This window comes from Pimephales promelas, chromosome 13 (assembly GCF_988280905.1).
Source record: "Pimephales promelas chromosome 13, fPimPro1.hap1.1, whole genome shotgun sequence".
In the NCBI taxonomy this organism is placed as follows: Eukaryota; Metazoa; Chordata; class Actinopteri; order Cypriniformes; family Leuciscidae; genus Pimephales; species Pimephales promelas.
The window spans coordinates 6,131,433-6,145,454 of NC_142781.1; the positions used below are offsets into that span (position 1 = coordinate 6,131,433).

Genomic DNA, 14,022 nt, shown 5'->3' on the forward strand with positions numbered 1-14,022 from the left:
ATGGGTGTGGCATTTCCTAAATGGAGAGAAAAACTCTAACTAGAAAGAGACGCCGATCTTGCATGTGTTTTACTTGACAGGTGAGTAACACCGTGTTCGGTATTCCAATTTCATGTCAGTAAACGATGCAAAATTTTTTTTATTATTGTTCGAATGTCTTGTTGTCTATGCATATGATGTGAAAAATCGTAAGGTCATATTCACCGCGAATACTTCTCGGAATGTGAACTGTTGGCTGTATCTTAGAAAACGACGTTTATCTGAAAAGTGTTTCCGGCTCTCCCCTAACATCTGTGATAACTAATTTACTTTTAAACCTTACTTTTCTTGCGGTTATTTCAGTTTAATGAAAAGCAAGCATGTCATTAAATGCAACAGTTATGGAAATCGAACTTTACCTCATCCATGACAACTAATTTTCGATTCCCGTCTGACTGATTTATCCGCGGTGGAGTTGAAAACAGCAGTTCCCATCATTTCGCGTTCCTCCACGGCGTCATCAAGCAAAGCCAATGTTGTTGTTGTTTTGAATGTAGCGCCCTCTAGCGGCATAAAATCTTAGGTATTGTAGCTTTAACAGCATTCATTGGTCTGAACACAATCTGAACAGCTGTGTGTTGAAATGTTTCTCTCACAGCATTTTTGCACCTAACATTCCTCTTGCTGTGAACAGGCTTTGAGATTGTTGTTGTTGTTGTTTTTTAAAGGATTTGCTTTAGATGCAATCAACAACATTTGGAAAATTAAGTTGCAGAACCTCAACCTCTTTTTTTTTTTTTGACAGGCCATTGAGTAAAATGTACCAGGAAGTGGTCAGCACAGCTTTCATGTCCACAAGTTCAACCGGAGCAGGAGGAAGTCGGAAGAAAAACATGAAGGATCTTCAGGAGGAGATCAACAACTTGTACAGCAACATCCGCCTCTTTGAGAAAGGAACCAAACTCTTCTCAGGTTTGCCTGTTCGAGATTAAAATTGATAAACAAATGTTTGTGGACCATTTCTGTCCGCCAAATAATGTTAATGGCACAGTATTTTGGCCTGTAATGGAATTGTCTGTTTCAACTCCTCAGTTGTTTAGTTTTAAAGGACAACTCCGGCGCAAAATGAACCTTTAGTCTAATTACACATTGTTACCTAGTCAACCGTTATCAGAGATTTGTTTTCATGATTGCCGAATGTAAATAGTTTTATCTCTAAAACCAGTTTAGCCTATAACGCTAGTATAATGCTAGTATATAGGGCATAGAGTAATGACAAATAAAAATCGCTTGTTATTACCACTAACAAGGCTCAAAATAGCCCCACACTAACACGACAGCATAACAAGGGTCCCTACATTCAAACCGAAGCATTGAGAACGTTGTTAGTGTCCATACAGTTTAATAAGAAGATATTTTATTGACACAGTCAACTTCGCGAATACAGGAAGAAGCCATCTTGGAAAAATAGTCTCTACCAGTCGATCTACGAACGCCGATCCAAGTGCGCTGGTGAGATGTGAATAAGGTGATAAGGTGAGCGCGAACAGTAGGCTACGTGTACATATTGAAGAGAAGAAAAAGGTTTGTGTTTGTGTTTCTTCTGGAAACAACGGACCATATGAGATTCTGCACAGTTCAGCGCACTTGGATCGGCGTTCGTAGATCGACTGGTAGAGACTTTTTTTCAAAGATGGCTTCTTCCTGTATTCGCGAAGTTGACTGTGTCTATAAAATATCTTCTTATTAAACTGTATGGACACTAACAACATTCTCGATGCTTCGGTTTGAATGTAGGGACCCTTGTTATGCTGTCGTGTTACTGTGGGGCTATTTTGAGCCTTTTTAGTGGTAATAACAAGCGATTTTTATTTGTCATTACTCTATGCCCTATATACTAGCGTTATAGGCTAAACTGGTTTTAGAGATAAAACTATTTACATTCGGCAATCATGAAAACAAATCTCAGATAACGGTTGACTAGGTAACAATGTGTAATTAGACCAAAGGTTCATTTTGCGCCGGAGTTGTCCTTTAAGGTGATTCAGGCGTCAAGCACACATAAGAGCCGCTTTTCCATCGCCGGGTCAAACGGCACCGATCTAGCCCAGCCGGAAACGCTTTTTATATTTTCCACTGTGCATCTGATAACGAAGCTCTTTAGAATGTAATAGACATGTGACGTAAATAAAATTTCAACAGTGACCGCGTTATGGAGGAGGATCCTTCTTTTAATTTTAGTATTAGTTTAAGTTGTTGTCGCTCAAATATGTTTCTTAGCCAACTAAAGAGAAACTGGTAGCCAGGTGACCAATCCGGAGTTGTGACATCACCAAACGCATTTCACCTATCTTTAAAGTAAGCTACTGGAACCGATCCTTACTGTTCTTAGAAGCTTTCGGCCCGACGCTGGAAAAGCAGCTGAAGGGTTCAGCAAATGACTGCATAAAGGTTGTCCGTACAGTATGTGTGTCTCTCTCTCTCTGTCTTAACGTTTCTGCTTTTGTTGCCTGCACACACCAGATGAGACGCAGGCTACCATTGCCAGGCATGTTCTGAAGACTGTATGTACGGATGTGACTAATGTGCTGCTGAGCTTTGTGGCGGCAGAGCACATGACCTCGGACAGCTCGACTGCCATCACCAGTGAGGTACAACCAACTGATACTCCAACCTTTAGCGCCTTTCACTGTGCTCAGAAGCAAAATATTCATCATGTTGTACTAGGTTTTCATTTATTCACCAGGATTTGCTGGGATTGAGAAGTAGACTTTGGCTTTTCTGATTTCCTGGCATATGTTTGTAGAAATTAGATCAGGAGCAGTGCATGAACAAAAAACATTCATTATAGAAACAATTAACAAACCACTTTGCTGAACTGAAGTTCTGAACCCTCAATCATCATGGGTAGCATTCAGGAGTTGCAATATGTATCTTTATTTATACCATGGTCTGGGTGAATACTCGATTCTGATTGGCTGCAGGGTGTCCATTAAATGTGATAGTGTTCTGGTGAAAGTGACTGTTTAGCTTTCAAAATTAATTTAAAAAATGTGCTTTTAAATAATAGATATCACCATCGCTTTGGGTTTTAGAAAAGCGCATTATAGATAAAATGTATTATTATTATTATTATTACCATGAAACTTCCTTAGTTGATTACTTTCACAAGTATATAAGTAAATGTATTATACATTTTTGAAATTTGTGTTTAATTATGCAAATTAGGCATCATCTCATTAAATATGCACAATTTTGCATATATTTCGGTAGATAGTTCTGAACATATGATAAAGCCAGGTGCAAAAATCTTTTTGTTTACACACAAGATGAAAAAAAAAGTTCAGAGGTAATTCAGGATATATGCTTTCATTACCTAGGACATCAAAATATACTGTCCATACCATTAAAAAAACGATTTTCGCCATGTTTTTTTGATTAAAATGTCACATAAATCAAGCTAGGAATGCTTTATTAACAAATCCCTCTGATAATATCTTCAGAATACTGTATAAGTGTATAACTGGACGGTTTGGTGTTCATAGGTGCTACATAGGATGAGATATTTCTACCTGAGAATGATATAAAAAAAAAACTCATTTTGAGAAAAAGGCGAATTAAAGATGTGAGTAGGGAATTTAATACATTTCTATTGGGAAAAAAAATGCTCAAAATCAGAATAAATGCTCAGGCTCTTAGTAATAATAATATATAATATTTCAAGCTCATGAAAACTGATTATTTAATAACATGGCAGGCGTGTAAGGCCTACAACTGCAGTAACTCAGTGAATTAACATTGGCAGAGGACACCACGTGATGCGCCTGAGCGAATCACGTTAGCAGAAACCAGCTGTAGCCAATGAGATTTCGTCATTAGCTTTAGTTTAGATCACTCTTTGGACATTCATGATTGGTTACTGATAGAAAGGAAATGCCCATATTTGGGTTACACAGCGTTGTGCACGAGCTTTCCAACGAGAACGGCCATGACAGACTTCAGTAAACACACGGAGCGCTGGAATGCTAACTTCTGGATAAATTCGGCAGAAATTTACTGCCGCAAGTAAACTAAATGTCCTGAAATAAACATTTTAATGCATATTTTCAACGTTTTCTTTATAGCAGCTTGAAAGAACACATATTGAAGAAGTAAACTTGCCCAAAATCTCAAAACTGACCACTGCATGAAAAATCAATGTTTTTGCCTGCCGTGTCTCGCCTTAAAGCCCTTTGAGGTGTCCATTGTCTGGGTAATAACGGTTCACGCCTCAGCGTCGTCCATTAAAACCTGACAATGGACACCTTGAAGGGCATTAACCCTTGAATCTTATGGTCACTGTGGCTGTTCAAACACACACACACACACACACTGAGGGACGTGTACATGTGCACCAGACTTCTTTGATTTCTCCAGGAGATGAAGTGGACATTTAGATGGGGAAAACCTCTACATATCTATCATGTTTACATGTGTGTGATGTTTGTTACCGCCTTGCAGATCCGGCTGAAGATTCTGGCCAAGCTCTCAGACGAAGTTAAATCTCCTCTGATGAAGCTACACAACAGTCTCAATGGAAAGGTGCGTCATTTTCAAGCCCTCACATTTCAGCACAGTTCTTCATCTGTAATAATGATGCAATGAATCATGAATAGGAGTGTAGAGTAACATAATGAATGAATAACGAGTAAGTGCCGTTACGTTTAAATCCATTTCTGAGTATTCCACAGATTTCCCCCCAAAATCAGTTGGAAAAATGAGAATATGTATTGGATCAGCTGAGCTCTCAGTTGTCATAGGTTGGAAGAATCAAGCTTTTATCTCCTGGCTCTTGCAGGCCATTGAAGAGTTTCTGTCATGTTTGGAGACGAGTGCAGAAGAGTGCGGGCTACTTCTGAAGAAAGGTGACAAGAAAAGAGAAAGGTATAGCCTCTTCCGTTCTCCAAAAATGCATCGGTATTGATCACTAAAGCATCTGATCTTTAGAAATCAAGTGTCTTCTTTTTTGTTTACCTAGCAACGTTTGGAAATAAGGAGTCGTAGTCCTTGCATTGCTGTTAGGAATGTTAAATTTAGCGTGTTAGCTAGACTTCAACCAATACATAGTTTTTACAGATTAACCCACATCTATTTTTGCTTTGTGAAACATACAGTTTTCCAGAGCAGCAATTGGTACCAAACAAATTAATTAGATCAAATGAACTGTCTTACATGATTGACTATGACTGTGTTTATATTACTAACTACTACACAACTATGATAACACATTGTATATGAAGAGCTCTTTTCCAAAACGCTATAAATCCATTTCAATAGTTTTCAGGAAAACTACATTTTTTACCTAGACCCACACATTTTGTGAATATTCAAATTATCCTGTTGAAATGTTTTATTGGTTCAGTCTGAACATTTTGAACAATGATTATTAAATCAAACAACAATATTGTTAATGATAAATTAAAAGTTAATTTTTTTTTTTCAAAACGCTATAAATCCATCATTTTTAGTAAAGTCATTTTTAGTAAAGTGTCAAACCTCAAACAAATAGTACCAATTTCAACATATGCATGAAAAACTAATTATTAAAAAATGATCAATAATGATAAAGATATATTCAAAAAAGGGATGGGCACCCCTCCAGCACATGCACACACACATGTATAGGCTACATAGCATGTGAGCAAAGGGGAGCGGCGAGACGCTTAAATATAAGTAAAAAAAAAAAAAACATAAAATAAACATAGGCTATACGTTTCACATTTGTGTTTAATAATATTAAGTTACTTATTTCATCTATGTTGAGTAGGCTATGAAAAGGGAACCGCATGAGATGAGTGAGATAGGATCAAAATTCAAAAGCTGCCCAATATCGGAAAATATTTGGATTGGGTCAGACATGATTTTGACCACTTATTAAGTTTTGTTTTGTAGAAAGCTTGTAAATTTCGTTTGATACGTGTTTCATCAACAAATTGACTGGATTAACACATTAGAAGCAAATATCAGACAATATAATCAGGACACAGAGGCGTGCAGGTGAACCGCGTCTCATATATCAAACACCGCGATGCTTGCCTCACAGACCTGAGAACTAAGCTACAGAAAGCTTTAAATATCTACTTTTAAACAATTAAAAACGAAAATAAATTGGCAACTCTCAGCGTATGTTGGCTAATTCGAAGTATGCGTTTCTATAGGCCTATGCGCGTTCACTGCGAAGATGGCAAGATAAGTAAGCATCATCAACTTTATCTTTGCTGCTGACACTGACAGAAAACACTAGTTTATTAATAAACAATTCAAATGTTTCATGCATAATCATTACTTTTGCCGGTTCTTTGTGGCAAGCTTTATGCATGCGTTGAAATGCGGAAAAGGCAATTAAATACGCCCATATGGTTTCTCTCCTTTTTAATTAAATCAATATTAGAGCCAGACCGATATATCGGCCGGCCGATATTATCGGCCGATATTAGGCATTTTCCAAAATATCGGTATCGGCAGTTATAATGGCCGATAAATGAATATTTCAAAAATAAAATAAAAACAGACGAAACACGCTTCAATCATCTCTCCTTGGCCTGTTAAATTGAAAATGTATGTTTTACAATTTGCAGTATGACGTTATTGCTAAATTATGGCTCATCATAGACTAGCTAACCTGAAATTGTAATTATAAGGTAGCTTATAAGGCAATGTAGGGACTAATTATTATTTTATTTATCAGAACTTTAATATATTTTGATGTTCCTCTGTTCTGTTGTGACAATAAAAGAAACAAGTTTCTTTTAAAAATGCTTTATCATATTATTTCAGTTAAAACTCATAAATAACTACAAATAACTATGTTAGGGAAATCTGTTTAATGTTTTGTTGCGCGTTTCTGAAAAAACTAAATAAATAAAAAATATCGGCCGATATATCGGAATATCGGATTTTAAAACCAAAAAATATTTGTATCGGTATCGGCCTTCAAAATCCTTTATCGGTCGGGCTCTAATCAATATATGATTACTGATTAGACAAATGGCTTAAATGATCTACTTCTAGTCGACTAGAAAACTAGGACTCATTTTGAGGAATGAATGAACATAAACAAACCTCTGTTCAGAGTGCCGCCGTGCTGGATTGCATCGAATTCGAGGATTTATCGCGTTTTGGCTAAAAACAGGGCTGGCGCTTATCGCGTTTTGGAAAGAAACTGTATCTTGCTGTACATTTTAAACAGGGAAATATAGCGATTCGGCATGAAACGTTGATGGAGCAGTGAAAGGGTTCTGTCCACAGCAGAATCACACGACAAACTCATTTTTTTTTAAAAATGGCGTTTACCGCGTTTTGGAAAATAGCTCTTCAAATGTAGCTTGGCTTTTCTCTGCCGCGTTTTAAATCCGCCTCACAGGCATATGTCACAATAGGGGATTGAATCTGCATAGAAAAGTTTCAATCGTAGATGAATACAATAGAACAAAGATACTAATGAAATAAACAGTGCTTTAGCCAATGTTTTTTTTTTTTTAAATTCCGCTTATCGACTCCTAATGTGATTTCAGACCATTTTTAAGCGCAAGAAGATGCGGAAAAAAAACTCCGTTCGGGACTTTTCTGTGCTGGGCACATCCAGCGCGTGTGCACAGAGAGCCACCTCTATAGCGCACGAATACTGAGTTCTTGTACTTGAACGGACAAATACACACAACATTATGTCAAAACAGTTGATTGTCTTAAGTGAGCGTTACAGTTGAGAAAGAAAACGCAAGTGTAAAGGCCATTGCACACTGAGCACGAAATATTCGTATGCGTATTTTCGTGTTTGTCAGCTTAAAAATTCGTCACGCATAGAAACCTTGCACACCGAGTCCGTTGCGTATTTCTTAAACCTTTGCGGGAAAAAACGCAAAAATACCAAATGGATTCGTCAAGCAGTGAGGATGATTTTTGCCCTCTCTCTTATTGAAAAGGGAAGAAAGAGAAAATATTACGTCCATCCAATCCTGAAATTGCGCCGAGAGGAAGGAGAGTTCCTTATCAAGAAGTTGCGAATTTATCCTGAGCGATTCAAAATTTACCTCAGAATGTCAGTGGGACAGTTTGATGCTTTGCTAGCGATTCTGGAGCCACATATTAAAAACAAGACCACCTATTTCCGTGAACCAATCGATTCTGAACGGAGACTGGCAGTGTGTCTGAAATGGACCAGGTATGGACACACACACAAACACACACCCGCGCGCGGCCCGTTGGAAGCGCTGGGCCGTTGTATTGTGCCCAAATAATACATTAGTTATCGAATAGGCTGCTCAATCACACCTTATTCGATCCTAAATTTCAATCTGATTGAAAGGGGAGGTTTATTAATTTCATAATCCAATATAGAAAAGAGAACATAAACACTTGATCGAATTGAAAACCGAAACTGAAAGCACGGCGCATATGTGGAATGATTTGAGGATGAGCTCCCCCGGCCCTGAATTGTCAAAAGACCTCTCAAAATGCTGGCTCTGGATGCGAAAAACGCAGAAAATCGAACCCGATCCGATTCATTTTATGACGGACAAAAGTTTCGGAGGCGGTGTGCAAGCGTGACTGACATAACGTGAGGTCGAATTTTTTTTTTAACGTGCGAAAATTTCGGATGCGAATTTCGGACTCGGACACAGCCTTAACAGTATGTTTGATCTGTGCATTCGGTTTTAAAGTGACAGCAGCCTAATAAACCTGCTGCCGTCTGTCTCATTACGGTTCATCTAACAACAAAAGGCAGAAAAATCACTCGCTGATCTTGCCAGAATAATGCCCAACCTCACCCTCATGTCGTTCCAAACCAGTAAGACTTTCATTCATCTTCGGTACACAAATAAAGATATTTTTAATAAAAACTGAGAGCGATTTCTGTCCCACCATTGACAGGCACACAACTACCACTTTGAGGTTTCATAAAATTCAGAGATTGTAAAACTAATCCATATAAATTGAGTGTTTTCTGAAGAGGCATGATTGCTAATAATGACGTGTGTGTGTGTGTGTGTAGGCAGGCTCTCTTTGTGCACCGTCAGGCTCTGATGGAGCAGTTGAGAGATGCAGAAGACCCCGCGCTTGTGCTGCATCTGACCAGCATCTTGCTCTTCCAGAACGTCACACACTGCATGCTTCATGCACCGGGACGCTGTGTGCCACATATCATCGGCTTCCTGCAAAGCAAGATTCCCGAGGTAACTATGAGTCACTGAAACAAGTCGAAATAACTGTGTGCTTCACAGCTGTGTATTACTGCCAACTATTAGATAAAGTTTGCCCATTCAGAATAATGTTACACTGCACGAATGTGTAGTTCTGTTTGGTCTTTTTGTGATACAGCAGGGAGAAATAATGCAAAATATAAATACTAAAAGGCAGCAAATCATTTTCTTGTGCATAGTTAGTCGCCCTGTAGTCAATAATTGTACCTCATGTTCAGGCTTGGGAGGGTTTCTTTAAAAATGTATTCCGACACAGTTACAAATTACTTCATAAAAAAAGTATTCTGTAGCGTAATCCAAGTACCAGAATATGAAAGTAATGTAACTGATTACTTTTGGATTACTTCAAGGACAGATATTATTAAAAAAATAAAAAACCTTTTCTTTATTAAGAATTTCACGTCCCTGAAATATATTTATTTAAAGGGCTGTAGAGACATCTAGTGGCTACAGTATGGTTTTACAGATTATTATGTATTATGTAGGCTAAGGAAATAGTAAAAACACAACATTTAAAAATTCTACACAATCTACATATTAGTTTATTTTAAAACAGGAAATAAAATGTTGGCTAATGCCGTGATCTTTCTTAATTTGCCTGACTGAAATTGGGCCGTTGGAAGTAGGAGTTCCCTTACGTTAGCGGTGAACATCTCCTTAAGTGAGACTGAGAACGAAGAGATTATGAAAGGAAATTATAGGTACTAAAAAAGCTACTCTCTTATTTTTTACAGATTCCAGCATCGCTAGAAAACTTACAACTGCGATCATACAAACCACAGAATTTTAAAGCAGTAATAAACGCTACATATTAAGCTAACAACAAGGCAGAGGATGCACTGTAAAACAATGTTGTTGTAATTTTCCTCTTTAAAAACAAAATAGCAGCGGAATTTCCAAGAAATTAAAGCATTTTTAACTTTCTAGCAGCAGCAGTGATTCAATCGGTGTCTGAGGAGATTGTTGTCGAGAGCTGTTATTTTACGCAGTCACCAGCGGGTAGCACACGTGACTCGTGTCGCGCGAGTCATTAATATAGCGTTATTATGCCAAAATACATATTTACTTAGTTTTAAATGAAACCATTGTAATCCTGAAAGTATCCCCCCCCTTTTCAAAAAGTAACTATAATCTGATTACAACGTGTTTTGATGTAACTGTAACGAATTACAGTTACTGGATTTTTGTATCCTGATTACATAACGCCGTTACATGTATTCCGTTACTCCCCAACCCTGCTCGTGTTTGATCACCATGAACACTTTGATGTTTCTTTCTTTTCTTGCAAAACAATGTGTGCATGCCTTAAAACAGATTAAAGGAGAACTTCGGTCAATTTTAACATTGAGCTCATTTTTTTTTTGTACATTTGGAGTGCTGTCAGTACAGACAAAAACTACAAAAATCGGTGTTGCCTACACTGTGTTATCGTCTTTTTAATATTCGCACACTGTTGACTTCAATGGGGCATGTTCTAAACCTGCTTTTAGCCTCTTAACATCCTTGATTTGTCATTACGAGTGCACAGCCATGTGAGTGGTGTTATTAAGAGTGACCACAGTCAATCTGACTGCAGTAGATGTGAAAGATATGAATAAAAATGATGTTACTTCAGCCAGCTCACATACCACTATTTGCTTCCTGTTTTAAGCCCACAGTAGTCGATTGTCGAGTTCACCCGCGTGATCATTGGTGAATATCATCTCGAACCTCCTCCGTGTGTTCCACATCTGATTCGGATGAACTATCCATTTGAGCTGATATTCTCAGAACACCACACAGTTTTGGCTTTGAGATGATATTCACTAAAGATTGCGCGCATGAACTCGACAATCGACTACTGTGGACTTCGACCGAAAACAGGAAGCAAATACAGGTATGTGCGCTGGCTGAATTAACATCATTTCTATTAATATCTTTCACATCTACTGCAGTCAGACTGACCGTGGTCACTCTTAAAGCCACAATATATATTTTTCTGTTTAAAAATAGCAATAGTATCTATGTTATATATTTCTATTAGATGTGTACTTACATTATCCCAACAGTTTCCACCAACTTTCAAATACGGAGAAATTTATAGTTTAATTCGAAGACACGGGACGTTTCTTTATTTCCGTTTCGTCGCCCGTCTATGGCGTCATGTAACCTTTGACTCCTCTATTTTCTCTAACTTCCTGTGGAACCCGGCGAAACCGCCAAACACAAAGGGGAACACTGGACTACCGCCAATAAAGCATAGAAAATTACGAAGAAATAAAAGTAGTACGTATTTTTATGTGTGTAAATCACGTGCCCGCTCACGAGCGCTCACTCTTAACAGACACACTGTCCCCGGTGCTGCTCGCGCATAAAGCGCTCCCCGTTCACAGTAACCGTGTCGTCTCATTCAAAACAGCCAACTGTTGCTGTTAGCGAGCCTCGCACATTGAATACTCAGGAGTCAGGCTGCGAATGTAAGTTACTTGCCCGCTTACTAAATAAACGCCTCACCTCCGGCGCCGCGCACTCACTACGTTCCCTTTAGCCTTTATTAGTTAGCACATAGTGGATGCATAACGCAAACCCAGTCAAACGTTTGACTGCAGTATCTTATGTGCTTTATAATCCGGTGCACCCTATATATGAAAAATAGGTCATTCATTGAAGGAGCGTAATATAAATATTTATATTCGTCTGTATTATAGTTATGGACCACGATTACGCTTTGCCTGCACGTTCTGCTGCTACAGCCAGCTCATTAGCTAAAGCTCAAACGTACGGGTGAAAAATATGACCCGAGAAGGGTTTGGGACAGGAGAAGCATGACACAGGTAAACATTTAAAGCTTCTTGACAAGCTAAATCTACAGAGAGATGCCGTATATCCGTATATTTTGTGAAACGATGATGTCATGTCATGAGCTGAGCATGTCATGAACTCCCGTGAGCCCACACTCTTTCCCGACGTCATCAAAGTACGTCTTTTGTTATTATTTTAAATGAGTGACCCCTGGTGGCCAAATATTACATACTGTACGTTTAAAGGGTTAGTTCAACCAAAAATGAAAATTAAGTCATTAATTACTCACCCCCATCCTGTACCAACCCCGTAAGACCTCCGTTCATCTTCGGGACACAAATAAAGATATTTTTGATTGAATCTGAGAGCTGGATCAGTCCTACATAGACTGCCTAAGGGACTGGCTCTTGACGGCCCATAAAGTCATTAAAGAAAAGGTTTAAATATTCCATGTGCCTACAGCGGCTCAATTATAAGTTTATCAAGCGACGAGACTACTTTTTGTGCGAAAAAAACATAAATAACGACTTTATTCGACTATTCCATTACTTCCTTATGGGCGCATGCGCGAGAACTGAGACGAGGACGTTCTTCTCCTTCTACTACTTTTTGTAGCGGCTGCTCCGCTTAGGAGTTTTACCGCCACCTACCGTATAAGATGATGATCCATATATAAGGCGCTCCGGATTATAAGGAACACTGTCGTATTTGAGAAGATTAAAGGCTTTTAAGTGCACCTTATAGTGCGGAAAATACGCTAATTGAAAAGCGTATGTACAGCGCGCATCTTCCTCTGCTTGTAAACAGAACGTTTTGCGCTTCCAGCTATATCAGCACGTCATCTTATACGGTAGGTGGCGGTAAAACTCCTACAGCCGGTAACAAAAAGTAGTAGAAGGAGGAGAACGTCCTCGTCTCAGTTCTCGCGCATGCGCCCATAAGGAAGTAATAGAATAGTCGAATAAAGTCGTTATTTATGTTTTTTTCGCACAAAAAGTAGTTTTGTCGCTTGATAAACGTATAATTGAGCCGCTGTAGGCACATGGAATATTTAAACATTTTCTTTAATGACTTTATGGGCCGTCAAGAGCCAGTCCCTTAGGAAGTCAATGGAGGAGTGATCCAGCTCTCAGATTCAATCAAAAATATCTTTATTTGTGTTCCGAAGATGAACGAAGGTCTTACGGGGTTGGAACAGCATGAGGGTGAGTAATTAATGACTTAATTTTCATTTTTGGGTGAACTAACCCTTTAATTACACCACTCACATGGCTGTGCACTCGTAATGACAAATCAAGGATGTTAAGAGGCTAAAAGCAGGTTTAGAACATACCTCTTTTTTTGACTCAATTCTACAATGTTAAGTGGGTGAAAAAAAAACTTAATCTTGTGTTTGGGTCAAAAATGGGCACCCATAGAAATGAGTCGGAAAAACTGTAATTTAGAGCATTCTAAAATAAGCCAAAATAAGACACCAGGTGACCGCAAAGTAACTTCATCTTTAGGTTTTAGCTTTAAGAACTTATTGGAATGATATTTTAATGTAGTTTAAAAAAATAAAAATAAAAGTACATAGTAATTAATTTACATAGAAATATGGTACTTTTTGAAGTAAATAAAAAAACAACAACAAAAAAAACACCGTAAATGGATAGACACAACTTTATCGAAGACAGTGATGTAACATTTATAATAAACAAAAATTAGGATCACACCGGAGTCCTCTGTGCCCACATTTGTCCACAATTATAGGATTAAGGGCTATAAAGTGATATGGTTTGAGGGCTATGTAAAAGCACATTAAAAACACCATATAGACATATAAACAACATTTAAAAGCTGGATTTTCACCACAGGGGAACTTTAAAGCAGTAGTTTGAGAACCTCTGAGTTAAAACGATCCGCTGTGATGTCATTTAGTTTATAATCAGGAGAAAACGAAGTTGGTTTGGTGTTTGTTTGGGGAGTTTGAAACAGTTCTGGCTGGTAGACACCTTTGAGCTATGATTGATCTGTGGCGATG

General features: G+C 38.2%; 1 protein-coding gene across 2 annotated transcripts in view; it reads left to right on the forward strand.

Annotated features, from left to right (window-relative positions):
- ufl1 (UFM1-specific ligase 1) overlaps positions 1–14,022 on the forward strand; it is a 41,669-nt gene that overhangs the window by 26,983 nt on the left and 664 nt on the right. For both annotated transcript variants that reach the window (XM_089118379.1, XM_039668603.2), the window contains exons 14-18: positions 785–951; positions 2,503–2,630; positions 4,480–4,560; positions 4,817–4,902; positions 9,011–9,191. In XM_089118379.1, the coding sequence (XP_088974505.1) occupies positions 785–951; positions 2,503–2,630; positions 4,480–4,560; positions 4,817–4,902; positions 9,011–9,191 (643 nt within the window). The remainder of the gene's footprint in view (positions 1–784; positions 952–2,502; positions 2,631–4,479; positions 4,561–4,816; positions 4,903–9,010; positions 9,192–14,022) is intronic.